General features: G+C 52.5%; 2 protein-coding genes across 2 annotated transcripts; both read left to right on the top strand.

Moving 5' to 3' along the window:
• Nucleotides 1-7,476, top strand: KRT74 (keratin 74). Its single transcript, XM_088836682.1, has 9 exons — nt 1-474; nt 1,087-1,301; nt 1,737-1,797; nt 2,285-2,380; nt 2,867-3,031; nt 4,472-4,597; nt 6,058-6,278; nt 6,745-6,779; nt 7,259-7,476. The coding sequence occupies exons 1-9, from the start codon at nt 1-3 to the stop codon at nt 7,474-7,476; spliced, it is 1,611 nt and encodes a 536-aa protein (XP_088692808.1).
• A 9,626-nt stretch (nt 7,477-17,102) lies between these two features.
• On the top strand, nt 17,103-25,412 carry KRT71 (keratin 71). The gene is made up of 9 exons (XM_055394670.2): nt 17,103-17,606; nt 20,036-20,250; nt 20,710-20,770; nt 21,296-21,391; nt 21,737-21,901; nt 22,101-22,226; nt 22,905-23,125; nt 23,771-23,805; nt 24,609-25,412. The coding sequence occupies exons 1-9, from the start codon at nt 17,160-17,162 to the stop codon at nt 24,818-24,820; spliced, it is 1,578 nt and encodes a 525-aa protein (XP_055250645.1). The 5' UTR covers nt 17,103-17,159; the 3' UTR covers nt 24,821-25,412.
• The last annotated feature ends 1,671 nt before the right edge of the window (nt 25,413-27,083 follow it).

Raw genomic sequence — 27,083 nt, forward strand, 5'->3', positions numbered from 1 at the left:
ATGAGCCGGCAACTGAATGTCAAGTCTGGTGGTGACAAAGGGGGCTTCAGTGGGCACTCAGCGGTGGTGCTGAGGAAGGTTGGGGGCGGTGCGGCTTCTTACCGCGCACCCAGCAAAGGAGCTGGTGCTGCCTTTGGAAGCCGAAGCCTCTACAATCTCTGTAGAGGGGATCTCTGTATTCCCCTCAAGGTGGCTGGCAGCAGAGTTCAGACTGGAGGTTACAACTTCAGGCTTGGCTCTGGGTATGGAGGGGGCCAGGCCAGTGGCTTTGCCGGCAGTATGTTTGGCAGTGTAGTCCTGGGGCCTGTGTGCCCATCCATGTGCCCACCTGGGGGCATCCACCAGGTCACCGTCAACAAGAGCCTCCTGGCCCCCCTCAATGTGAAGCTGGACCCGGAGATCCAGAAGGTGCGCACCCAGGAGCGGGAGCAAATCATGGCACTGAACAACAAGTTCGCCTCCTTCATTGACAAGGTGGGTCTCCCAGGTGGATAAGACAGTCCAGTGAGATGTGAGTGATCCCTTTCCGCCTGGCAGTGCACGGGGCATTGTGGATGGAAATGTTGCTGCTGGATCTCATGTGATCTGCTGGGCTCTGTGATTATAGCATGACCTGTGAGCTAGGTAGCACGAAGGAATAAATGAATGTGTCGCTTTCTTTTACAGAGAAAGGTGGACATTTTGGTAAAGGGTAGCCCTGCCTTGAGGAAAAATTGATGGGAATCTGGAGGTCAACTGGACCTCCAGCCCTTCAAGGTAGATGGAGGGCTGATAGAATCAGCACTGTTCAGAGGGAAGGGCTCATGGTACAGAAGAAACACTTAGCTGAGATGGAGGAAGAGCATCCCCTGGGGCTGGGTCAGGCAGCAGAAGCCGGCTCTGGAATCTCCTTCTTCAATGAGTTTTCAGTGACTGGTTTTGCCTGAAAGGCTACAGAATGAACCCTTGTAAAGGGTCTTGTTTGCATGGAATTCCATGAGTGGGGAGTCAGGACTGGAGCCGAATGTCTTTAGAAAAAAATCTGTATAACCTGGTAGGGTCCGTGGTGTTTTTCCACAGGACTTGGTAGCTTCCATCTGATTTCAGGTGAGGTTCTTGGAGCAGCAGAACCAGGTGCTGGGGACGAAGTGGGAGCTGCTGCAGCAGCAGGACCTGAGCAGCTGTAGGAAAAACCTGGAGCCTATCCTCGAGGGCTACATTGGCAACCTGCGGAAGCAGTTGGAAACGCTGTCCGGGGACCGGGTGAGGCTGGACTCTGAGCTGAAGGGCATGCGGGACCTGGTGGAGGACTACAAGAAGAGGTGAGTGGGTCCAGCCAAGGTTGTGGGTCATGTTCCCGGAGGCTCCTGGGATCATCCAGTCTCTGTGCCACTTTTTAGGAGGGGAGGGAGCAAGCACCGGGGTCAGGGGCTTACACCCTTCCTCTGACTGTGAAGGAAGGACCACCCCTATTTGATGAGAACTTCCTACCTGGTTGATGGGAAGGAGTTCCTTTGCTCATTGATCCACCAATGGGTTCAATGACTGGTTTGGGGCACCTGGATATTTTCCTAGGATCCAGAGAATGGAATGTTAACGAGGCAATTCAGGGACACAGGACTGCTATCACCAGCCCCTGCAGTGTCAGCAGATCCTGTGGGGACTCTGCATCCCCAGCACTTGCCTGGTCAGTGTGAAGAGAGGGTCACCTGGCCAAGGGGACTGAGACCTCTGCTATTTTCTCTCCTTTCCCACAGGTATGAGGTGGAGATTAATCAGCGCACAGCAGCCGAGAATGATTTTGTGGTGCTCAAGAAGGTAAGAGTCAGAAGAGCCTATGGACTCTGTTTTCTCTTGAATCCCCATCCTAAGCAACCTTGCTCGGGACTCCAGCCCTTCTTGTGGGAAGGGGCTGGTACCTGAGTAGAGATGGAGTCATATTCTGGCCTCTGGCAAGGTGGAGAGGACACACGCCTAGGATACGGGTGGAGAAGACAGGAGAGAATCATGGTCTGGGAACTGGAAACCTCTAGCTCAGCTCGGCCTTCCTGTGGGACTTGAGGAAATTCACTCTCCTTCTCTGGGCTTCATTTTATCCAGGTGTAACAGAAAAAGAGCAGCCCCCACTTCTTTATTTATCTCCAAAAATGCATAGGAGAGAAAGGCAATATTGAGGGTTTTTATTCACCAACCTGCTTCCCTTGTTGGGCAAAAGATAAGAAGTTAATTGACTTTTAGGGCAAGGACAGGGCACTTGGTGGGATGTGGGTGATATTGACCAATGGCTCTGGGTGCCTCTCGGCAGGATGCAGATGCAGCCTACACGGTCAAGGTGGAGCTCCAGGCCAAAGTGGACTCTCTGGACAAAGATATCAAGTTCCTTAAGTGTCTGTATGATGTGGTGAGGACACCCCTCCCCCTCCCCTACCCCACTTCTTTCCAGCTGAGAGAATCCCTGGCTCTTCCAGGAAGATGCTAATAAGAAGGATTGAGGTTAAACAGAATTAAGGGTATTTTGATGGGAAGGTGCAAAACCCTGCACTGGGAGGCCATGGAAGTGTAGGATCCTGGTCCTTGGAAACCATATTCATAGGGAAAAAGTCTCATCGGGATTGTGATAATGACCTTGGCAGTAGGCAGGTAAAATGACCCCATGAGGTCCTACTGAAGCACAGATTCCTGATACTGTGAATTGCAAGAAATGCCTCCCATGGCCTTCTACCCACATGGGGTATACCCTGCTGTGTGAGCCTTTTCCTCAGCTCCAGCAGGCATTTCTTCTCTCCACTGTGGCCCATTCTGCCAGGCAACACAGGCCCAGAAGTCTGATGGGCAGAGGAGGGAGGTGGGGGAAGGATCCCGACTCTGTCCTCACCTCTCAACTCAGGAGGTGGCCCAGATCCAGACTCACACCAGTGAGACCTCTGTCATCCTGTCCATGGACAACAACCGTGACCTGGACTTGGACAGCATCATTGCCGAGGTCCGAGCCCAGTACGAGGACATCGCCCTGAAGAGCAAGGCTGAGGCCGAGGCGCTGTACCAGAGCAAGGTGAAGACTGATTGGGTCTCCCTCCTCCACCAGCCTTCCTGTCCTGGTGGAAGGGACACCTCCACCAATGGATGTGAGACATCCCTTAGGAGATGTGTTGAATGAAAGAAGGGTTATAATCAATGCCATAGCGACATTCTACTCAAAAAAATTCTTGGCAAAAACTGTTATCAAAGATAAGCCATAAAACTGGGTAGGCATTTCCAGCAGAGAGGGACAGGCCATCCTCTGATGGAGGAACAAAGCGAGGTGCTCTTGCTATAAAACAGGGATTAGGTCATGTCGCCGGGGGAAAGAAGTGACAAATACGGAGAAGAGTAGCTATGGGTGGCCTGTAGTGGGTCAGGGAGTAAAGGAGAGGGTGCCGTGAGTTTCCCTCTGATCAGTGTGAAAGAACTTCCAAGAAGAAGAGGTGGGACTCTAGGAGCATTCTGGGGGATGGCAGTTATGCTTGAAGTAAAACCCTTCTGGGCTGTCACTGAGAAGACCCTTTACCTGGGCGCCCTACGGGGCTTCACACCTCCCAGCTTTCTTGGCCGTGAAATCCCACCAACAGCAAGGACCACAGGTTCCTTTTTCCCTGTCCAGGGCTGTGTCATCCTCTCTTTTCTGAAGGACTGGCCAAGGGTGAGGGGAGGATCTGAGCTACAAGTCCTGAGCCAACAATCGCACCACCTCCAGGGTGCATGCATGCGGTCCTTAGCCCTGGCCCTTCACCTGTCATTAAGAAAGGACTGTAGGAGAATATAAGTTTCATGGGACCAGGGACCTCACCTATACTGCTCACCTCTGTATCCCCAGTACCTAGAAGAGAACCTGGCCTTTAAAAGATTCCTCTATAAAGAGGTGCTAAGTCAATGGAGAGGTTCAGAACTCTTCTATTTTGGAAAGTGAAAGTGTTAGTCACTCGGTCACATCCGACTCTTTGGTACCCCGTGGACTGTATGTAGCCCTCCAGGCTCCTTCGTCCATGGAATTTTCCAGGCAAGAATATGAGATTGGATAGTCATTTCCTTCTCCAAGGGATCTTCCTCACCCAGGGATCAAACCCATGTTTGATCCACCTGCATTGCAGGTGGATTCTTTACCAACTGAGCCACCAGGGAAGCCCTATTTACTTTGGAAGTGCTCGATACATGCAAACTGCATTTTCCCTTTATCCACCCCCAGAAAAGATTAGTCAGGGAGATGAGAAAGGAGGATAGGCCCAGCAAATAGATTTCTGCTTAGAGAAACAGGTGGACTTCTTGGTCAGAATCAGCTCCAAACAGCTGGCAGGATAACGCAGGTCCCGGCTCTATCAGCTCCTGCTGCAGAGCTATCTCTCCTGGATCACTCCAGTGGTGGACGGGTTTGCTCAGGACACTTTCTCTGCCTTGGGTGGTGGGGGATATGGGGGGAGTCCTGTCTTATCACCAACTTCCTGTCTCTGGAAACCAGATCCAGGAGCTGCAGCTGGCAGCTGGCCAGCACGGGGACGACCTCAGACACACCAAGAACGAGATGTCGGAACTGAACCGGCTCATCCAGAGGATCCGCTGTGAGATTGCAAATGTGAAGAAGCAGGTGGGCCGCAAGCCCGCGGAGAGCACGGAGGCTGGGCTTCACCCTCTGTGATGGAGAGACTGGAGCCCATCCTTGAGTGAAAAGCAGATGTCTCCTGCCTGACTTGGGACTCTCTGGACCATTGATGGTCCCTCTTCCTCGCCATACCTTGGGACCCGTCCACTCTGAGCTGGCACCCTGCTCAGAACTGGAGGGGCCTTGCACTTATTTCGCCTGACTCTCTGTTCAGATAAGAAAACTGGGCTGGAGAGAGGACGGGACTCTCCCAGGGTGTCCAGCTGGTTATTAGGATTAGACATCGGCTTTCCTCTTTCTTTTCCCCATCTTTCTCAGGCCTTTTCTGTGTGCAATGAACCTGCCCGTGTCCCCTTGGGTATGCCCGTCCAAGGGCAGGCCGCACACCTCTTCCTCCCACTGGACACTAAGGGCATGCAGGGTTTGGGGGGCCTCTCCTTGGGACCCTCAGTGGCCAAGGTCCTCCTCTCCCTGCTCTCACTGGGTGACCAGTGAGGATGATAGCAGATGAAGATGTTCTGGGTTGTCTGGCCTGTACCCATTGCCTTTCCAGCTGGGGGACCCTGTCTTGTCTGAAAGCAGAAAAACATCATATCTTTAAGGAGATGATTTTAAGGAGGTAGGGAATCCTTCCCCAGCTGACCCTGGCAGGTCAACTCTGCCCAGTGATAGAATTGCCAAATCTGGAAGAGCTGAGCCGGCTCTCCTTCCTGCACCCCCACAGCCTTCCAATCCAGGTGATGTGGGGAACACGGGGCCTGCTTTCCAACTTGACACATGGCTGATTCACAAACTCTATGAGGATCGTTTCTCTGCCTGGTAGTATTTGCCATCAAAGTGCCACTGGATGTTTTTCAGGGCCCAAATGCTCTGTCTGAGGTCATGGATATAACCTCAGGCCCTTAACCTCTTGCTGTATGGGAAGATTCCCCTAATCTATTCAGGCCAGACTTGGGGAGCATTTAGATAGACCCTCCCTGAAGAGTGCTAGAATAGTCCAGAGATGTACACTCTTGGTTGCTAACGGGTAGGAAGGGTCCCTACTGGGAGACACCCTGAGGTAGTAGTCTGATCACAGAGGTGCCTTGGCACATTGTCGGATTCTTGGAGGCTCCAGGTTGGGGTCTCAGTGTGATTCTCCAGGACAAGGTGGACTTGAAACCGACAGCCACTGGTTTCAACCTCAGGCACTAGACAACTTGCAAACATCCAAGTCTCTTCTTGCAGTCCTGAAATGCAACTGCTCTGATAGCTTTTCATGGGCCTTTAAATATCCATCTACAGAAGAAAATAGAAGCGACTCAGATACTGTGTTGGCTCTGCAGCAATTACTTGCTACCACCTTGGACCTCATCTGTAAAGTGAGGAGGGTTGGGACCTAACCGTTAAGATCTAAACATTATTCTGGGTTCTGATGGTCTTCCCATCCGTCCTTTGCTTTTCAGTGTGCCAATCTGGAGACGGCCATCGCCAATGCCGAGCAGCGGGGAGACAGTGCCCTGAAGGATGCCCGGGCCAAGCTGGATGAGTTGGAAGCTGCCATGCACCAGGCCAAGGAGGAGTTGGCCCGGATGCTGCGTGAATACCAGGAGCTCATGAGCCTGAAGCTGGCCTTGGACATGGAGATCGCCACCTACCGCAAGCTGCTGGAGGGCGAGGAGTGCCGGTGAGTGGGGCAAGGGAGATGCCACGGTTGTGGGAGGGTGTGCATGGGTGGCTCCCTGCTGGGCCAAGGGACCATTTGGGAGGTAAAAGAGGAAAGACAGCAGTGCTCGTGACATGAGCATGGAAGGGGTCTGTTTGTTGATTGAGCTCAGCTTCCTGCAAGAGGAGGTCAGATGTGAACCATGAAGCACAGGTGGTTGGGTGGTGGCATGAAAAGAGCCAGTGGGGTCAGACAGAGCTGGCTTTAATCACTCGCTTTGCCATATGTCAGCTATATGGTCCTGGCGTCACCAAATAAATTTTATTATTTGCTCATCCATAAGTGAGGATTGTAATCTCCATCTCAGAGATTGTTTTAAGGATGAATTCAAATGATAGCCATAGAAAAGCAGGAACCCATCAAAAGGCTCGATCAAATCTAGACACTTCCCTGAGGTTTTATTCTTCTCTAACCTTCTGTCTTGCAGGATGTCTGGGGAGAATCCCTCCTCTGTGAGCATTTGTGAGTATCCCCGAGAGACGGGTCGAGTTGGGGATTCTGACTGGATGGGAAAGCTGGGGACCACAAGATAATGTGATGCCACTTCCAATCTTTGTCTCCCCTCATCTGGGGGCTGCTAGTACTGTCTCAGGAAGGTTCTCTGGCTTCAAAGGAAGCCTATTTGCCTTGTGTCCCAGGGAATCAGTGACTGAGGTCACGCCAACCCCATTCCCTTCCTGTGTCTCTCTCTTGGGCATCGTCATCCCAGGAAGGGATTGAGAATACGGACCCGTGAGACAAATGGTCCTAGACTCTCTAGGAGGGCAGGGGCCACTCTGTCCCGGGTTGTCCTCACCTCACACAGAGCCTGCAGCGTAACTGGGTCTCGACCCATCCTTGCGGTGTTTTTTGATTGCCAAGGGTCGCTGTGGGATGAAGGGGGTGGCTCGCTGAGTGATGCTGTCATCCTTCTTCCCCTGTTCTGGGTCCTTCCACCACAGCTGTCATCAGCAGCAGTGCAAGCAGCTTCGGCTACCACCCTGGATCCTCGGCCAGCACTGACCCTGGGGCCAGCACCATGGCCAGCACAGTGACCAGCAGCTCCAGCAGCACCCGAAGCGGGCAGACCAGGGCCAACGGGGCACGAGTGGAGGACCCCAAGGACTCCCAAGACAAGAACACCCCAGTCAGTGGCCGGGCAAGGAAAGCTGCCCGGTAAAGCCCCTCAGCTTTAAGGGTTCTCTCAGCTGCTGGGAGAAGAGATGCTCTTGCCACTGCCACCTCACTTGGAGAGGTCTGCCACAGACCCCCTTCCCCAGAGTCCTAGGACCACCCGTGGTACCTGTGGCCACCCCTTCCTCAAACCCCCTTCTCCAGAGTCCTAGGACCACCCGTGGTACCTGCGGCCACCCACGTGTCTCACTGTCAAGTTCTGGTTGGCCTCATCCTCTCCCGTTTTTAGGTCCCATCTGGACTTTGTGACTTCCTTTTTCCCTGCTGCCCTCGGCTGCTAGGAGGCTTATGGACACAAGCTATAATTACCTTCTTGGCCCTGGAACATCCCTAGAGAGAGAGGAGAGGAGGGAGGAAAAAGAGAGGAAGAGGGTGAGGGAGGGCAGGATAGTTTTCTCTGTGCTTTGGTGGAGTCAGCAGTTGTCTGAAGGTTTACTTTGCAACCTGGAGGCGGCAGCAACTCCTATATGTTAAGCACCAGCTACATCTATTGCCTTTAATTCTCATCCAATTATGCAAAGTAGATGCAATAAGCATCCTCGGGACAGAAGAGACCTACCCCCATCCTCTGAGTGACTGCAGAACTTGCTCCCTTTACTCCTTGGTCAGGAGTTGAGCCCAGGCCTTGTTGACTCCAGGGTCCATGTGCTTTTACGTACCACTGTCTCTTTAATTAAGGGAATGTCAAACTCACTATTATTTTGATGAGGGCAGCAGACTTAAGTTGCCTTTCTGTCAGTGGGTATGTGTTTATCTTTGGGCCTCTCTCTGGGGCTGTGTCCTGCTGTAGCTTCTGATTCTCAATTCCTGCTGCCAGGAGCTGTGTTCAGTAAGGGAAGCTTGCTTTGTCTCTGGTGGTACCACCCAGTCCAGAAGTCCTGGCTCTTGTTGTAAATATTCCCAAGGATGGAGACACCCAGTTCCTCCTTGCCTTGACTGTAGAATTTCTGCCATATGTTCAATAAACTGTCCTTGAGTAATGTCCGAGGTGCACGCCTGTCAGTGTTTCAATTTCTCCAAACTGCCCTTCTCCAATGATGATACACTCCATCTCGCTCATGGGCACAAGCCTTTCAGGAACCTGGAGCTGCTCTGGAGGTGAACTCAGACCAATGGGAGAAACAGACACAAACACAAAGTCACACACTCACACAAATCAGGGAAGGGCAGCCCAGTGCAGCAATGCTGAGAAGTGATCAGAACAGGGAAGCTAAGCAAGGAAGGCTTCCTGGAGGAGGAGATTTTAATCAAATAACTAGAAAAGTGAAAACATAGGTTCTTAAAAAGAATTTAAATCACACCATCACAGTAAGTTTCAGCTTAGGTTTTGTGTGCTGGTCTTGTTGGTTTGTGGGTGGGGTGGGTGGGAGGTGAACAGATTTGGCAGTAGATTCTTAGATATGGCATCAAAAGCCCAGGCAACCAACGAGAACATACAGAAATTGGACTTCATCAAAATTAAAAATTTCTACACATCAAAAGGAATTACCAAGAAAGTGAGAAGATAATTTACAGAATGAGAGAAAATATTTGCAAATCACGTATCTGATTAGGGTCTAGTACCCAAAACATTGCTTTTGAACTGTGGTGTTGGAGAAGACTCTTGAGAGTCCCTTGGACTGCAAGGAGATCCAACCAGTCCATCCTAAAGGAGATTAGTCCTGGGTGTTCGTTGGAAGGACTGATGTTGAAGCTGAAACTCCAGTACTTTGGCCACCTGATGTGAAGAGCTGACTCATTTGAAAAGACCCTGATGCTGGGAAAGATTGAAGGCAGGAGGAGAAGCGGATGACAGAGGATGAGACGGTTGGATGGCATCACCGACTCAATGGACATGAGTTTGGGTAAGCTCCAGGAGTTGGTGATGGACAGGGAGGCCTGGAGTGCTGCGGTTCATGGGGTCGCAAAGAGTCGGACACGACTGAGCAACTGAACTGAACTGAACCCAAAACATATAAAGAACTTTGACATCTCAATAACGAGAAGACAACCCAATTTAAAAGCGAGCAGAGGAATCTAATGGACCTTTCTTCAGAGAAGATACACAAGTGGCCAACAAGCACGTGAAAAGATTCTCAACATTATTAATCAGCAGCAAATGCAAATCCAAACCACAAATGGTGCCGCTTCACATTCCCTAGGATAGCTGTGATAAAAAATAATAGAAAATGAAAACCATTGATGAGCTATATGTGAGACCGAACACTCTAAAACTCCTAAAGGAAAACATAGCAGAACACTTTCTGACATAAATTGCAGCAATATCTCCTTTGATCCATCTCCCAGAAAAACAGAAATAAAAACAAACAATGAACAAATGGGACCTCAGTTCAGTTCAGTTGCTCAGTTGTGACCGACTCTTTGCGACCCCATGAATCACAGCACGCCAGGCCTCCCTGTCCATCACCAACTCCTGGAGTTCACATAAACTCATGTCCATTGAGTCGGTGATGCCAAATGGGCCCTGCTACTGCTAAGTCGCCCCAGTCGTGTCCGACTCTGTGCGACCCCATAGACGGCAGCCAACCAGGCCCCCCCATCCCTGGGATTCTCCAGGCAACAACACTGGAGTGGGTTGCCATTTCCTTCTCCAAATGGGACCTACTTATACTTAAAAGCTGGGAGTCACCACTTCCTCCGTTCTTAAAAAAGAATATAATAAAAACAGGACAATCGGCTCTCACGTCTGTGCCGCTAACAGAGAGGAATGGACACTTGGAGGCCTGACAGTGATAGCGAATCTAAGACAGGGCCTGTTGTCAGGTGGACTGTCATCAGAAACCTGGCTACACAGGTGTAGACACGTGCTCATCAGCCCACAGACTCAAGCCTATGGAAGAGACTCAAAATATTTAACCACTGGTTTAATTAGGCACTAACCCATCACAATAGGTGTCAGCCACAGGCAACTGAGACAGCTGTGCTGGTCCCTACTGGCTGGACACCATTCTGCTTAAGTTTGTATTCACGACCACCCGTATGCAGATGTGGGCCCCCACATGGCCGCTGACACCTATGGGAACACGTCTGTGAGCTGGCGAGCAATGCTCACAATTCACGCTGTTAGCCCGGAGACTGGGGCCAAGGAGCAGAGAGCATCGTCCAGCCTCGGGGGGACCTGTTAGGCTGGAAGGATGCACAGAGCTCCTGGGCAATAGGGTTGTGTGCAGAAAGCTGTGGCTGCCCTAGGGAGGGCTCAGGGGAGGTTTCTTAGAGGAGGGATGTTTTAGTTTGTCTTAAAGGATAGGAGCAGTCTGCCTTGGTGGGCAGGAGGCTGGAGAACAGCCCCGAGCATGTCATCAGGGGAAGCATGATGCCTGTGAGAAACATGCCATTGCCTCATAAGCACCCCACCCACGTCCTGAGATTAGATGGTCTCCAAAAGAGCCAGATAGGCTAAGGGGAGGAGGGGTCAGATCTGCTGCTTGGAGAGTCAGGGACAAGAAGAAGAGAGCGGGAGGAGTTGGTGCTGGCGAGCTTGGCTTCTCACACCGTGCTTCAGGGCGGGCATGTACCCTGGACATTTGCACACGGGAAAGCCAGGACAGTGCAGCGGCGAAGAGCGCAGATGGCAGCCAGGCAGCTCACCTCAAGTCCCGGTTCCACCACTCACTAGCTGCGCAACTTCCAATCATTCACTTAACTTCCTGTGCCTCAGTATCTTCATCTGTAAAATGGGGATAATAACAGTACCTGCCTCACAGGACTGCAGTGAGAATTAAATGAGTTAATATGTATGTAGTGCTTAGAGCAGTGTCCTGCAGAGCCCTCACTGTGTGTTCGCCAATATCATTACCATCATTATTATTATTTACAAGATGCCTCCCATCCACCTTGGGGAGCAGGTGGAGCAGGTATTAGTACCCCCTGTTTTAGAGATGTAGAAACAGAGGCTTAGGAAATTGGGAGACCTACCCATGGTCACATGGCAGGACCAGGGCCTGGATGCACAGACTCCTGAGTCCACACACCTTGCCAGAGGCTTGGAGTGGGCTAGAGAAAGGAGATGACCAGCAAAGCTCAAAGGAGATGGTCTTGGCCACGGAGTTGAGCAAGGAGGAAGTGAGGGGGACGGGGCAGCCCTTGAAGGCACCTCTCTGGCAACCAAACGGCAGGGTGGGAGCAGAGCCGAGTGCCTGGGAGGACAGTCCTCCTTGGCTTTTATACCCTGGCTCCTCTGGCATGAGCTCACCTTTGGCCTTGCCAGCTGCAAACCTGCTAAACAGCTGTCCTGCCCCCAGATGGATGGCTCTGACCATGGCCAAGTCCCCCAGGGACTGTGCTCCAACTGTCAGGCTTGTGACTGAGTGCCCTGCCTGCCTGAAACTATAGGAGGATGTAGGGGGATAATGGGGGTACTTGTGCAGGATTCACAGACAACATGCTCTTTTTCTGAGTCCATCTGCTGAGCAGGGCTGGCAGGACAGGAGCTGATGTCATCCAATTAGCCCAGCTCATTCTCCCTAATTTTGGAGACAATTATTTGCTCCGAAAACCACCTGCCCCTTTCTCAGTACCTCCAGCCTCCCCCACCCCACTCCTACATCAGCTAGATTCCGCTTCCTCAAACATGCATGGCTCAGATTCTGTCTGGCCCAAGAGCCCTCAATGGCTCCATCACTTGCCCTGTCACATGCACAGCGTGGGATCCAAGGTCCCTTAACCCATGGTCTCCCTTCACTCATAATCACTCCAGCCTGAAGGGTCTTTCCCTCACAAACGCCCTTCCTCCTGCCAGCCTGGGTTGCTTTCACTACTCCTCAGCAAGAGTCTACCCAAGCCTTTTTTCCTTGAAAGCCTGGAATTCAAACCCCTTCCCCCAGGTAGTCCTTGTGGATTCAGCGTCCCCAGGTCTTGCCTCTCCTCTGTTCTTTCCCTTTTCCTCTCACCCAGCAAATGCCCTCTTGGACTATACTAGATTTTCTAACTCCTCTCTCTCACACCTTTTCCGGAGGCTTACAGGATGCTGAGAATGGGGAGCCAATGGATCCTGTGGAGGCCATGAAATCACGCGAATGTGTGAAACTGATCATTCTCACAGATGTAGAAACAAAAACATAAAGAAAGCTACAGATTATTTATGTAAATTGAACAAAACATTTGGTTATAAAACCAAGAGCCATATAAACGTAATTCATTTAACAAGCAATTTAAAATTTCCTTGAACATTCAAGCCAGATGGTCTTGGTAACCTGGTGGTTTGAGTCTATGATCAGACACACTTTCCCCACCAATTCACAGGTGAGTAAAACTGCAGCTCAGAGACCTCCATGCCTGGCCCATCATCTCTCAGAATTTAATTCCCACCTGGAAAACTGGGCGGGGCTTCCCAGATGGATCAGTGGTAAAAAGAATCCACCTGCCAATGCAGGAGACATGGGTTCCATCCCTGGGTAGGGAAGATCTCCTGGAGAAGGAAATGGCAACCCACTTAAACATTCTTGCCTGGAAAATCCCACGGAGAGAGGAGCCTGGCAGACTACAGTCCATGGGGTCACCAAGAGTCAGACATGACTGAGCGACTGAGCACACACATACAGACAGAAAACGGCCACCCCGACACTGCAAAAGGCGTGAGGGGAAGATGAAGACAGGATGTGGGACGTGGTAGATCCCATTCTGCCTCCCTTACCAGCCTCCCCCGGCAGGGGACTGTCTCCTCTTGCCCCTAAGTCTCCCTAGATTTCAGTTGAGTCTGGGGCAAGGCCTTTATAACCTTGGTGAACTACAGCTCTGTGCTGATTTTCTTTAGTTCCTCCCTTTATCCCTCTGGCAAAAACACCAGTAAGTACCCCAGGAGCCCCACCTGGGCCCACCCTTCCTGTGAGTGGCCCAGAATGTCCCTCCTTCCTCTTCTATCATCCGCATCAACAACATTGGGTGTTTCATTCCTAATGGCCAGTATCTAATTAACTAATTTATACTAAGGTGTTAATGACTTGTTAATAGCTTGATGAGATGCTTTTCCCAGGAATCCAGAAACGAAGTTCTCTGAGGGCAGAATGCCTTTTATTGCCTCCCTCAGCACTAGGTAGGCACTCAGTGAGTGAGTGATAAACGGATCAGTATCAATATTGTTGGGCTTCTCCTGGTGGTTCAGTGGTAAAGAATCCGCCTGGAATGCAGGACCCACAGGAGACGCAGATTCGATCCTTGGGTTGGGAAGATCCCCTGCAGAAAGGAATGGCTACCCAGCTCAGTATTCTTGCCTGGAGAATCCCATGGACAGAGGAGCCTGGAGGTCTACAGTCCCTAGGGTCACAAACAACCGGGCATGACAGAAGTGACTTAGCATACACGCATCAATATACTTAATATTTGAAAAATGCTTCCTGTCAAGTCTTGTAGCTAGAAACACTTATTAGACAGTGGCTATTATTATTTCTAAAGGAGAATTTTCCATTATCAGAGATGGTCTGAACAGAGAGATTCCTGGAGCCTGGGACCTTTGGGAACACCACCTACTCCAGGTCCCCCAGTAGCAGATGACACTGTATGGGAATGTGCTAATCCAGACATCCTCTTGCTGAGGAAAGGAAGGGGAGAGAGGAGGAAAGGAGAGGACAGGCTGATTCCTAAATTCTACTTTTGGTCATTGATTTATATGTATTGAGCGTTGAGATACACCAGGCAGTTACCAAGGATTTATATGAATTAATACATGCAATCATCACAACTACTTCATGAGAAGTCTTTCTTTGGTTTTTCTTTTAAAATTTATTTTTCTATTTTTTTTTTTGGCCACACCATGCAGCATACAGGATCTTAGTTCCTTGGCCAGGGATTGAACCCATACCCCCTGTGGTGAAAGCATTGTATCTTAACCACTGGACTACCAGGGAAGTCCCTCCATGAAGAATTGTTATCCCATTTATAGCTGGGAAGCGGAGGCTTCGAGAGGTGAAGCCGCGCTGGGTGGTAGCGTGGGATTCAGACCTTGGGAGCCAGCTCCTGGAGCCCGGGCTCTTACCTGGTGCCATTTGAGGCAGATGCAAGCACAGAGGCTCCCTGAAGATGCACCATCCCAGGAATTTGGTGGCCGTTCCAACCATTGTCAGTCCTCTCTCACCTGGGAAGGATGTCCAGAGGATAGTCCTGTGCCCTGAGGGAAGATACAGAGGGAGGAGTTGCCTGGGGGCCATGGAACCCTCTCCCAGGTCCCTGGCCCTAGGGAACATGGCAGCCTCCACACAGCTGTCAATGGACAGAGGAGTCCTGGATTTGGGGCTAAATCCAGAAGTTTAAGCAGGATTTTGAAAGACTGGAAGGATTTAAACCACAAGAGACGGGGAGAGAGGGTGTTTCAGGCTGGGTAAGAACAGTTTGTTAAAAATTTGAAGGTATTTGAAGATGACCCCCGTGGGTGTCCTTGGTGGAGCAAAGGAGCAGCCAGGAAGGAGGTTGCTGGATGGGGTGGAGGGGGGGTGGCAGCTGCAGGGACCCTGAAGCCTGGGCTGGGGAGCCGCCGTGCTTATCAGAGAAACACACAGCCAGCGAAACCTTCAAGGGGACCACCCTCATGTGGGGACTGGGTTCCAAGAGCTGAAAAAGGCCTTGAGTGCTGTACCACAAGCTCCTGGGCACACAGCCTGACACACAGTGCGCAAGGAGGTTTATTGAGGGAGAGGAGGAGGGACGGACATGCCTACTAGGGGGTGTCTGGGAAACTTCTACCATCCTTATGAAGGAAGACGTGATGACATGTGATGCAGGCTTCAGAGGAAGCTGCCCGCAGAGTCCCTGTCCTTCTGGCACATGGCAAGAACATGCCAAGGGGTGAGGGAGATGGGACAGTCAGACGTGGGCTATGCTTGCCCAGGAAGACCTCCAGGAAGAGGGTGAGGGGAGGAAGCAGCAGAGCAAGAGGGAAAGAAGAAAGCAAGGATGGAAAGTGGAGAGGAGGGATAAGGCAAGATGGAGACAGGAGATGGGAAGAGAGAAGGGAGGGAAAGAGAAATTCTGCTGAGCCATGTGGACAAAATGGCAGAGGGAGGCTGGGAAGGAGCACGTGGCAGGTGGGGTGAGGGAGTTCAGGTCAACCCCCTAAACAAAGTGACAGACAGCCCCAGACCAGCCTGGCCCCAGATTCTCTTCTCTCCTGTGTCCACACCCAGCCGAGAGTCACAGCCCACCCATGAGGCCCCAGCAGGGATCTTTGGGAAATGGCAGTCTCCAGAGGCAGAGCCAGCCATGGGCAGAGCTGGGGCTGCAGTTGCAGCTGCAATCATGGGGGAGCACTGGGGCCCACTGTAGGAGCCAGGGACCCAGGAGGGAGAGGACAACAGGCAGAGTCCGGGGCAGGGAGCACAGGAGTGTCTGAAGCAGGATGCACAGTGCTCCCTGGGCCCCGCTTGGGGCCAGACCTTCACCTTTGGCTTGCCTGGGTGTTGAGGGATGTGATAGAAATCCAGTCTCATCTTGACAGTAACTTCTTCATTTCAATTCTAAACAGATGGTTCCTGATCAAGTTGCTCCACACCTTATTAGCAAATACACATTGGAAAAGAGACATACATGACGAAATGCATGTTCAGGAGGCTTCCCCTGAACCTCCGTCCACTGTGTCCATATCTCTTCCCAGTGGACTCTGGGAATTTCTCTCCCACATGCCTGACACCATCCTCCTCTTCTTCATTCTGCCCAGGCGCTTGAAGGGCTAGACATCTCTGTGTGCAGGCACGCTCAGTCACTCAGGCAGGCCTGGCTCTGTGACGCCATGGACGGTAGCTGGACGGGCTCCTCTGTCCATGGGATTCTCCTGGCAAGAACACTGGAGCATGTTGCCATTTCCTCCTCCAGGGATCTTCCAGACCCAAGGATTGAACGCATGTCTCCTGCTGCTCCTGCACTGGCAGGTGGATTCTTTACCACTGAGACACCCCGGCAGCCCTGGACATCCCTTGCACAGCCTCCAACCTGTCTTATTTTGAGAGTTTGAGAGAGGTGAACTATGGCAATCCCATTTCTTGGAGAACTTACAGAAGCTCAAGGACCTGCTGTGTCCAGGGTTGACTGTGGCCTGAGCTATTCATGTCCCTTGCCAGGGAGAGGGTCACTCCACCCCTGATACTCCACAGAGAGAGCTGTGGGTTAGGAGATGAGGCCATGGGGTGGGGTGTGTCTCGGGGGACCCGGGGGAAGGGTGAACAGCTCAATGAATGGCCCCTTACCATGAAAGAAGAGGATGCAGCTATGGTTGGAGCTCCCAGATATTCTACCCAGAACCTTCCCTGTCCAGGGAAGTCCATCTGCTCCCCCTGGTCCCCAAGAGGAAGCCCACAGCCAAGAGAAGATTCATCAGGATAGAGATAGTGAAGAGCCAATGACACCCCCCCGGAGAGGTTGGGGCCTGGGGCAAATTACCCTATAACAGCAGGTTAATTAGATAAGACCCAAATTACATGAGCAAGGCTTGCAAGCCCAGCAATTTGATGGTTTCATGTTGTTTCAGAGGTGGGGAGGCTTGATCTCTAGCTCAGCACAGAGAAAATGACTTCTTGCTCCCAGGCAAGCCAAACCCATGAATTAAGCTCTTGACTAGCCAGCCACGAGCCCCCGTGCCAAGCGCATATAAAGGAGGGCACCTGCCAGTCCTCACTGCAACCTGCAGAACTGTGTGGGAATTTGCCTTCGTTCCTCCAGCATCCAAGCTCCATCTCCACCAGAAGCATGAGCCGCCAGTTCACCTGCAAGCCGGGAGCTGCTGCCAAGGGAGGTTTCAGCGGCTGCTCAGCTGTGCTCTCCGGAGGCAGCGCGTCCTCCTACCGGGCAGGAGGCAAAGGGCTCAGTGGGGGCTTTGGAAGTCGGAGCCTCTACAACCTGGGTGGTGTCCGGAGCATCTCCTTCAATGTGGCCAGCGGCAGTGGGAAGAGTGGAGGTTATGGATTTGGCCGGGGCCGGGCCAGTGGTTTCGCCGGCAGCATGTTTGGTAGCGTGGCCCTGGGGCCCATGTGCCCGACTGTGTGCCCACCTGGAGGCATCCACCAGGTCACTGTCAACGAGAGCCTCCTGGCCCCCCTCAACGTGGAGCTGGATCCCGAGATCCAGAAAGTGCGTGCCCAGGAGCGGGAGCAGATCAAGGCTCTGAACAATAAGTTCGCCTCCTTCATCGACAAGGTGGGTCTGCTGGGACCTGGGGACCTGCAAACAGCCCTTGTCTTTTCTTCTTAGAACATGTGCTTTTGTTGCAGCAAGAGGGATTGAGGTTAGAAATGAGGAGGCACTGAATCCAGGGTGACCGAATTATGGTTTCCCGTGTAGTCTTCCCTGAGAAAAGACAGGTAGGTCAATCTCTACTGGCAGAGGCTTGTCAGGGCTACTGAAAGGAGCTCCAAAGAGAAGACAGACCCTTGCTTCTTACTCTTGAGAGCCGGCTTGGTGCTACTGCTAAGCCTGGGCCCAAGCAGGCTATATGCAGGAAGGGGCCAGGGAAGGGGCCTATCATTGCAAGCTGATCTCATCCTCTAGTCCTTTGACAGAAGGACTGGGAGCATCAGTGAATGGTCCTTCATGGGTGGCTTGGCCATGGGCATTAGTTTTGGTGGGTGAGGACTCTCTTGAGAGGCAGAAGAGCACGTTGGGGATGAGGTCTCCACAGTGCTCTGAAGTCAGACCTGGTTTCCACCTTGGCCCCATCACTGACCAGCTGTGTGACTTCCACCTTGGCCTCACCACTGACCAGCTGTGTGACTGTGTGTCTAAGCCAGTCATGTAGCCAGCTGTGTGGATGGGTGGAGAGTCATCCACCCTGTCTATGCCTCTGTTTCTTCATCTCCACCATGGAGATAATAACCTACCTCTTGGGGTCACTATCAGATTTGTGAAAGAAAACTCATGTGAAGTTCTTGGCATGATGCCTGATGCATGCTAAGTACTCCCCAGATGGCAGTTACTGTTATTATCATTTTTATCTCCGAAAGCTGAAGGAGGGGTGTTGAGAAGGAGAAAAATCAAAGGTCTGGAAGAAGCCTCAAGGGATCATCCAGTCCAGATAGTTCCTGCCTTTTTGTAGATAAGAAATGATTGCTCCCATTTTGCAAGTCAGCAAAGGCATGGTGCAATGTCATGCCCAAGGTCATCTCTGGGCAAGGGAAGGTGCAGTTGGAGGCTCAGCCTCCTGACTCCAGACCCAGTACTGGGCACTGGAGGACTCTGCTGGCTACATGACAGTCAGTCACCAAGGATGGGTCAGCCCAGGACAAAGCTTATGTTGTGACAGTCAACGGCCATCAAAACCTTGCCTCCCTACAGCTCTGGACTCAAGTTTGGAGCAGTTCCTGCTGCCTCTGCTCACTTCAGGGGCTGCACTGTCTCTGTGGCTTCTTACCCGCTAAGCCTTTTCACATCTAGAAGATCAAAGTATTCTGAGGTTTGGGGTCCGGGGAGATGGGAGTGGACTGAGCTTGGGCTGAGTTGGTCAAACCTCATTAAGGAGTGAAAGTCTGGAGACATGGAAGGAAAGACAAGCATGAAGATAGTCACCTCTGTGAAAAAGGTGGTCTGCCTGGGGTGCCTCCGGGCTCAGAAGCCTGGAGGTTTCCTAAATAATTTTAGTTCATAGAAGAGTACAATTTCATAAGCCCAGGAAGCCAGGGATGATGCATACATCCTATCAGCCATCCAGGTGTGGATTTTGGTGTCCTGGGTGTAGGGTTTTCCCTGTGGTGAATACTCAGTCTTATGGATAGACTTGAAAGAGTCAGGATTGCTTCAACCAAACCAAATGCTGAAGGATCTGCTGGAGGCAAGCTGTCTGGTGATCAATTCCACCTCAACACTGAAGCCCAGACAGTTTTATGATGTCCTGTGTTTCTGAGTTTAAGGAACACAACCTTGTTTAAAGTAGCTGTGCTCACGTATGATTAAGAGAAGTCACATTAAAAACAAAAAACCAAAAATCAACCCGAACCAAACAAGAGCGGTGGCTGCAGATCCACCAGCTCTGGTCAGTTTCCTGGCCCAGTGAGGCTACAATGGCATGGGAGTTCTGTCTGTCCATCTTGCTCCATAAGCCAAGTTTGCTCTAGGGAAGATGGTTCTGAGGAGCAGGACTAGGGGAGTAGGAAGAGGCCTTGAGAAAGATGGAGTTGGACTCTGATGTAGGAATTTAGAACACCCAGGAATTCTTGGTCCATTAAGCCTCTTGATCATGAAATACTAGAAAATGAAGAGCAGACTCCTGTCTTTTGAGTGGTCAGCCTTTCTAAAGATGGGTTCAGCCTGACTCTGTTGCAGTAAATTCAGGCTCACCCCTGCCCTGGACTGGTTTGGCCATAGTGGGTCCAGAGTGACCAGATGCATGGATTATTGGAACATATATCTGGGTTCAGTTCTGGGCTCTGATACTTATTAAACTACTGGACCTTGGGAAAGGTCAACTTCTCAGTTTCCTTTCCACAAAATAAGGTTAAAGATGCATGCACCTCAAATAGCTGTTGTGAGGGGTAGAGGAGAAAATGCAGGGGGACCACTTTGCCCAGCACCCTAGAAGTGACGGGTGTGATGGTTTCCATGGAGGCTCAACATTTCTGGGCACTGGGTTTCAGGTGAGGTTCCTGGAGCAGCAGAACCAGGTGCTGGAGACCAAGTGGGAGCTGCTGCAGCAGCTGGATCTGAACAACTGTAAGAACAACCTGGAGCCCATCCTCGAGGGCTACATCAGCAACCTGCGCAAGCAGCTGGAGACGCTGTCGGGGGACCGGGTGAGGCTGGACTCGGAGCTGAGGAGCGTACGGGACGTGGTGGAGGACTACAAGAAGAGGTGAGCGGGGAGGGGACTCCCTGTAGCTACATGACTGTCCCTGTCCCTTTTGAGCAGGAGTGGGCAGCTACCCCAGCTTGAAGATTTTGGAGGCAGGGGGCAGTGTTCCTTGTCATACTAAGCAGAATCACCCCAAGAAAGCTCTGGGACTTGCTCCCTGCTCCTCCAGCGTGACACTTGGGAAAGATGGGTGGTTTCCTTCAGGATGTTCATGTCACATGCTCCTTTCTCATTTTTGAAGCTGAATCTCCAACAATCTCCTTCTTCCAAAATTGATGATCACATCCCCTCCTCCAGGAAGCCTTCTTGCCTGGCTGGCCCCACGGGCCCTGGACTCTGCAGGCCCCCCAGCATCTGTGTCTTCTGTCAAGCACACAGTCCCCAGCTCAGGATCTTCCCTGGGCAAGCAAGGGTTCTCAGTGAGACATATTAACCAAAAAAACCCTGGCATTCCCACAGGTATGAGGAAGAAATCAACAGGCGGACGGCGGCAGAGAATGAGTTTGTGCTGCTCAAGAAGGTGAGGGGGTAGGCCGGTCTGGGGTCTGGGACTGGCCTGGGATCCGGTGGAGATGAGCCTGCCAGTGTGCTCTGCTTTCAAAGAAAGTGAGCTTATTCTGAAATAATGAAGGGAAGGCAGGGGAAAACCACAATGCAAGACTATCCAGAGAAGGGAATAAAAAGGCAGTGAGGATGGGGGCATTCTTGAGTGCTTAATGGGGGCAGAATTCTTTCACAGTGAAGAACAGCAGAGGACAACCCACAGAAGTCCCCTGCAGCTGCAGGCCTGGCTCAGATGCCACAGGATGACTGATAGCAGCCTGGCCGGGGCTCCTTTTCTTAGTGGGGCACCCAATCCCTACTTCTGAGAGAGCCCATTCGCAGGATGGGGTGGGGCTGGGCCCTCTGCTCCTTCCTACCCTTTCTCATGAGCCTCCCAAAGAGGAGAGGTGGCTAGTTCCCTGTGCAAGGGAGCAGCCTGCAGTGTGTGTTGCCTTCTTGGCTGCAGTGGCGGTGACCTGGGGATGGCTGGGCTATCTTTCAGGATGTGGATGCAGCTTATGCCAATAAGGTGGAGTTGCAGGCCAAGGTGGACTCCATGGACCAGGAGATCAAGTTCTTCAAGTGTCTCTATGAAGCTGTAAGTCTATCTCTCCATTCCACCCCTCTGAGGGCTACCGTTAGGGTAAGACTCTACTCTGAGACACCCAGGAGGGACACCCAGGACCCTGCTCTCATCTACTCATCTCCATTTCAGCCCTGAAAGGCTCCTCATCTCCACTCTCTGGGTGGGAAGGAAATGGTCCTGGCCTTACCTCCATGGCAGCGGGACTCTATCTGGGGCCTGGAGGGAACTCGCTATGCACCATGAGCAGCAGTCTTGGTTCGGAGCCTCTAAATGGCATCACTGGGACTTTTCTCCTTATGAAGGAGGTTGTTGACCTCCATCAGTCACATCTTGAGACCATCCCTGATTCCCCCGCAGGAGATCGCTCAGATCCAGTCCCACATCAGCGACATGTCTGTCATCCTGTCCATGGACAACAACCGTGACCTGAACCTGGACAGCATCATTGATGAGGTCCGTGCCCAGTATGAGGACATTGCCCTGAAGAGCAAGGCGGAGGCCGAGGCACTGTACCAGACCAAGGTGAGCTGGGCTGAGGCTAGGCCGGGGAGGGTGACCCCCTTAGACAGGAGGGCTGGGCCAGATCATTCTCAGAGTGGAGACAATATCCAGTTAAGTGTCCAGCATGGCCTGTCCCCATGACATCACCAACCCCAGCCACCATGCACTCCCACGACACACGTATCACCCCTAACCATGGCTCTGTTCTTTGGGTCCCCAGTTCCAGGAGTTGCAGCTGGCAGCTGGTCGGCATGGCGATGACCTCAAAAACACCAAGAATGAGATCTCGGAGCTCACCCGGCTCATCCAGAGAATCCGCTCAGAGATTGAGAATGTGAAGAAGCAGGTGAGATGGCTGGTTGCCTTTGCCTGGGGCAGACGGGAACAATTGGTGGGGTGGGGGGGGGGGGTAGGTGATGAATGGGCTGAGGGTGTCAGCCTCCTAAATCTCTGCCCCGGAAGGGAAAGGGGCCAAAGAGGTCACCTCATCAAACTCTTAGAGCAGGCATCCCTGGGGTGTCTCAAGTGCGGCTCAAGTGCCGGGGCTATGGTAAGCACTTGGGAAATAATAGTTGGTCCTAGAGCATCTCCTTCCCCATGCCCTTGTCTCTGACCCCCCATACCTGGGCAGCCACTGACATTGTACCTTCAATACAGTGTTCCAGTGGTCACTTCTCCCAGACTTTAAAGTCAAGAGCAGAAGGCCGAGCTTTACTCTCACTTTGTATTCTCAGCACAGGCTGGCCAAATAAATGACTTTGCAAGGAACTGAGTGATGCTGAATCTATTAGGGGTGCAGAATGCACTATTTTTCATCCACCAATGTCTAAACACAAGGCAGTGAAGCTAAAGTTAAGGAAGGACTTGCCAATGCCAGAAAGGGCTCCAACTAGAAGGGGAGCAGGGAGGTCTGACAGGTGGAGGTGGACGTGTCTGCTTCAGAATCTCAGAGAGTGAGTGGCACTTGGAGGTGGATGATTTCGGGGAGCCCTTCTGGTTTCCAACTCTCCAGTTCCCTGTTTAGGCTTCCAACTTGGAGACGGCCATCGCTGACGCCGAGCAGAGGGGTGACAATGCCCTGAAGGACGCCAGGGCCAAGCTGGACGAGCTGGAGGCCGCCCTGCACCAGTCCAAGGAGGAGCTGGCCAGGATGATGCGCGAGTACCAGGAGCTCATGAGCCTGAAGCTGGCCCTGGACATGGAGATCGCCACCTACCGCAAGCTGCTGGAGAGTGAGGAGTGCAGGTAACGGGGGACACTCTGGCAGGAAGGCCCCAGGGGGGTGGGGAAGGACCCAAGGGGAAAGCCCAACACATTCTAATCCAGAAAAGATGAGTTCTTGGGGAGTGAAGAGGTGGTGATGCTAGGGAAAATAATAGAATTGATAATACCTACCCAGACACGAGTGCTTACTGCATACCAGGCACTGTGCTACGTGGATTGGCTCATTCAATCCTCACAACTTCCTGTGAGTACCTGGGCACACTCCCATTCCCGCCAAAAAGAAAAAGAAAAACCCATTACTTGGTCCATCTTCCTTAACTGCCCAGGTCCAAGATGAGCTTGTGAGAGATGGGCAGCCACTCCAGCATCTCCACTGCTCTTGGGAGAAGGAAAGGATCGATGCCTGGGTCTGACCTTTGGGAGGTGTCATGCTGTCTCTTAGATGGTAAACCTCATTAGGTTTACCTTGGATGGCTGCCTGGTTACCCCAAAGATTCAAGGGTGCCCCCCATAGCTTCTCAGGCTCTGTGCCAGAGGAGCCCTGGAATTTCCATAGGTGTCTACAGAGTTCAGAAACCCACGTTACTCTGGTGGGGGCACTAGCTTTGAGGTTAATAGATTGCAGGTTGAATGACTGCTTCCTTTTATTTCTCCCCTTATTAACAGGATGTCAGGAGAATTTCCCTCCCCTGTCAGCATCTGTAAGTACCTGTATGCTTAGACCTAAAACTTCACACTCTGTGGACTTGAAAGGGCCTTAGTTATACCTTACGTGTGGAGATGAGCAATCTAAGGACCAGAGAGGGAAGACCTTTGGCTGAGATCACACAGCCAGATAGCAGGGCACGGCCAAGCAATCAGGCCTCCTAACTCCCAGCCCAGGGCTCCTTCCCACTTATCATTGTCTCCCTGTTCCCAGGGGATGGCAGCTAGGAAGGCTCTCACCATGGGAATGGGGAAACAAAGGACATGGTGCAAGAAAATGAGTATGGGTGAGAGGCCTGGAGAGCCAGGTTGCGAGGTTATGATCAGACCCGGGCTGGTGAATGATGGACCTCAGAGGTCAAGTTGATAGTTGTTAGATCTCTAGATTTCTCACCAGGGCTAAGAGTTAAATCGTAGCTTCCCAAAGATGGCCCTGGAGGACAGCTCGCAGGAAGCAAGAGGAAAAGGCTGGAGGCTAAGAGGTTTAGAGAAAAGGCTAACATAAGAGGCAGGAGGTGTCCAGAATGACACAAGGGTCCATGGGTACCTTGGACCAAAGAGGTGGACCTCTGAGAGTTAAGAACAGCTGGACTGAGTATAAGCTGGGCAAACCAAGGGTAGGGCGTGGGGGAGCAGTCTCTGCATACTGTCCCCAGTGGGGAGGGAGTTGACTGTGATTGGGTCCCCCAGCTAACCTGTTGTTCCAAGAAGAGCCGCACCTGTCCTGGGGAAAGGCGGACTCCTGTGGCCCAGGCCCTAGCTGTGCCTGCGGGCTGCTGACCCTGCTCTCCCCCCGCAGCCATCATCAGCAGCACCAGCGGCAGCGGCGGCTATGGCTTCCGGCCCAGCTCGGTCAGCGGAGGCTACGTGGCCAACAGCGGCAGCTGCATCTCTGGAGTGTGCAGTGTCCGCGGCGGGGAGAGCCGGAGCCGGAGCAGCACCACCGACTACAAGGATGCCCTGGGGAAGGGCTCCAGCCTGAGTGCCCCCTCCAAGAAAGCCAGTCGGTAGAGGCGGCTGCCCTCCCGCCATCCCCGCGTGCCGGCTCTGGCTCGCGCACATGCGCTCTCCCCAGCCCACTGTCAGCCCCACCCCACCCCGCCCAGCCTGCTCTAGTACCTCCGGTGCTGGCCTTGGCCGCTCACTTCTCCCAGACTGTGTCTTCCTGAACCTGGACAGGTGTGGACAACGAAGCTTGGTGAAATTGCCCCTTGCACATGCTGGGGTTTGCCTCCTTGGCTGTGGTCCCTGAACCATGCCATGGACTCCCAGCCTTTCGTCCTCTGCACAGCCTCTGACTCAGTTGCTGATTACTCTGTCTGGCTCCGTGGGTCTCAGACCCAGGCCCTCTTCTCACACTGGGGCCTTTGTCCCAGCTCCTGCTTGTGGTAGGAGCTGGCTCTGTGTTCAGGAAAAGGAGGGCTGAAAGACAGACGACCAAGCGAGACCATCCCCACCCCACCCTGGCTGGCTCACGACTCATTCTGAGTGGACCGAGTACAACCCAGGGACTCTTTCTTCATTCTCTCCTGCTCCCACAAGCAGGGAAGAGGAGGCCCCTTCATTTCTCCTTTCTCCTTAAAGACCCTCCACTGCATCCTCAATAAACAGCACGATCTGATGGCTTGGTCTCTGAGTGGTCAAGGTGCGCGCACGGACCTCAGTTCAGAAGCTCCTGTGAGCAGACACCACACAGGCACACGGACACACACATTGCACCGTGGCATATCACCTGGGCAGCCCTTATTTCCAGGTTAATCTTCTCTGTAGAGAAGAAAAGGAAGATGCTCTCTGAGCCCACGTGGCAGAGGGGCTGGGAGCGCATGTTGGGCTGCAGGGTCATGAAGTGTGGAGCGGAGTTGGAAAGAGGGAGGGAGAGGGCATGGGGGAAAGAAAGGGAAAGCATAGCCAGGGTGTGTGTGTGGCCTGGTTTGTGGCTTTCATCAAAAGTGTTGCCTGTGTCCACTGGCAGAAATGGTCCTGCTCTTGACAGAGACTCTAGTCTTTCCTGAGAACTACTTGTTTCCTAGATGGACGGTGGGAGCGGGGCGTTATCCGCATTTGTTCAACCCGTGCCTCACTGTCACAGTCCTGGCCTCTGGGCCGGGCGGGGGATCTCCCAAGAAGGGTGGAGCTGGTGGGGACCCAACTCCCTGACCCCTCTGTTAGAAAATCGAAGATAGGAAACAAGTTTTCAGAGCCTGAGCCCAGCCTGGGGCGGAGTGAGTTGGGTGTGGGGCAGACTGTGAGATTTAGTGACTGTGAGGTTGGCACTTCCCCAGGCACCTGTCTGTCTTGCTCCCACTGTGGTGGGGGCCATTCCTGCCCTGTGGTGGGAAGGGCTATGAGGAGGCAGATGGATGGATTCCACAGCGACCACAGAGAGCTGGCAAACCTCAGCCAGAAGTCCCTGGAGTTCAGAAGGGCTTCCAAAGTTGGAGGAGAACGGATTGGATAACAGGAAGGATGGGCTAGGTTGGCAGATAGAACTTGAGAGTAGTGGTTAGGGCTTAGAGCAAGGCCACAAGGCCAGGCTTGAACCCCCCACCACCCAGGAAGTGACCATCGGCCAGGGCTTCCAGGCTGCCCTCAACCAGGAAGTCAACGCGACCTTTCAGCAGGTGTGGGTGGAGGAGGGGCAAGCAGATCAAGACTCAGAAGCAAGTTTTGCTTCCCTGGTGGACAAGGTGATGCTGGTGTGTATGTGTGCTTCCAGAACTGGGTAGAGACATTGCCATTTCCTCAGCAGAGGAGTCACACACACCTGCTGTCTCTGACTCTCTGCTCCCTTTGCAGCAGCAAGGACTGAGGGGAGACAGCAGAAAGAACTTTCCAGTTGAGCGGTTTAGAAGATATGCTAGATTCTCAAATGTGGGGATAGAGACTGCTTCTCTAGATGTTGCTGTTCTATCACCCAGGTTGGGGGTAGGGAGTGAGGACCACTCCCTCGTCTCTTTCTGCCCCCGGGCTCATGGGGGTCTTCCGGGTGGGCAGGGTGATTCTGGGTTCTGGGTCCATTTTCTAGAACAGCAGATCAAGATTCTGGAGAGTGAGTGTAGCTTCTTGCAGGAGGCAGTCGGGAGCCCCGCACTGAGGCCCCTGTTCAGGATTTAAGTTATCAGCTTGGCATCTCTGAGAGTGGGATGGCTGGGCTGAATATGCACTGCAGACTTGGTTTGGGGAACATGAGAGGGCTCTGGGGAAGGACTAATGACAATGACTACAAGTAGGGTGGCCATTATGTTACATGAGTCTACAAGGTCATTGGATTGTG

Source organism: Moschus berezovskii, chromosome 6 (assembly GCF_049115385.1).
Source record: "Moschus berezovskii isolate FMDL1 chromosome 6, NW_MosBer_1.0, whole genome shotgun sequence".
Classification (NCBI taxonomy): Eukaryota; Metazoa; Chordata; class Mammalia; order Artiodactyla; family Moschidae; genus Moschus; species Moschus berezovskii.

Bases quoted from the DNA above. Each gene is read 5' to 3' on its own strand.
- KRT71 (XM_055394670.2), top strand. From the start codon at position 17,160: ATGAGCCGCCAGTTCACCTGCAAGCCGGGAGCTGCTGCCAAGGGAGGT. The intron at 17,607-20,035 runs GTGGGTCTGCTG...ACTGGGTTTCAG, and splicing joins TCGCCTCCTTCATCGACAAG to GTGAGGTTCCTGGAGCAGCA. The intron at 20,771-21,295 runs GTGAGGGGGTAG...GCTATCTTTCAG, and splicing joins AGTTTGTGCTGCTCAAGAAG to GATGTGGATGCAGCTTATGC.
- KRT74 (XM_088836682.1), top strand. From the start codon at position 1: ATGAGCCGGCAACTGAATGTCAAGTCTGGTGGTGACAAAGGGGGCTTC. The intron at 2,381-2,866 runs GTGAGGACACCC...CTCTCAACTCAG, and splicing joins TTAAGTGTCTGTATGATGTG to GAGGTGGCCCAGATCCAGAC. The intron at 4,598-6,057 runs GTGGGCCGCAAG...TTTGCTTTTCAG, and splicing joins TTGCAAATGTGAAGAAGCAG to TGTGCCAATCTGGAGACGGC.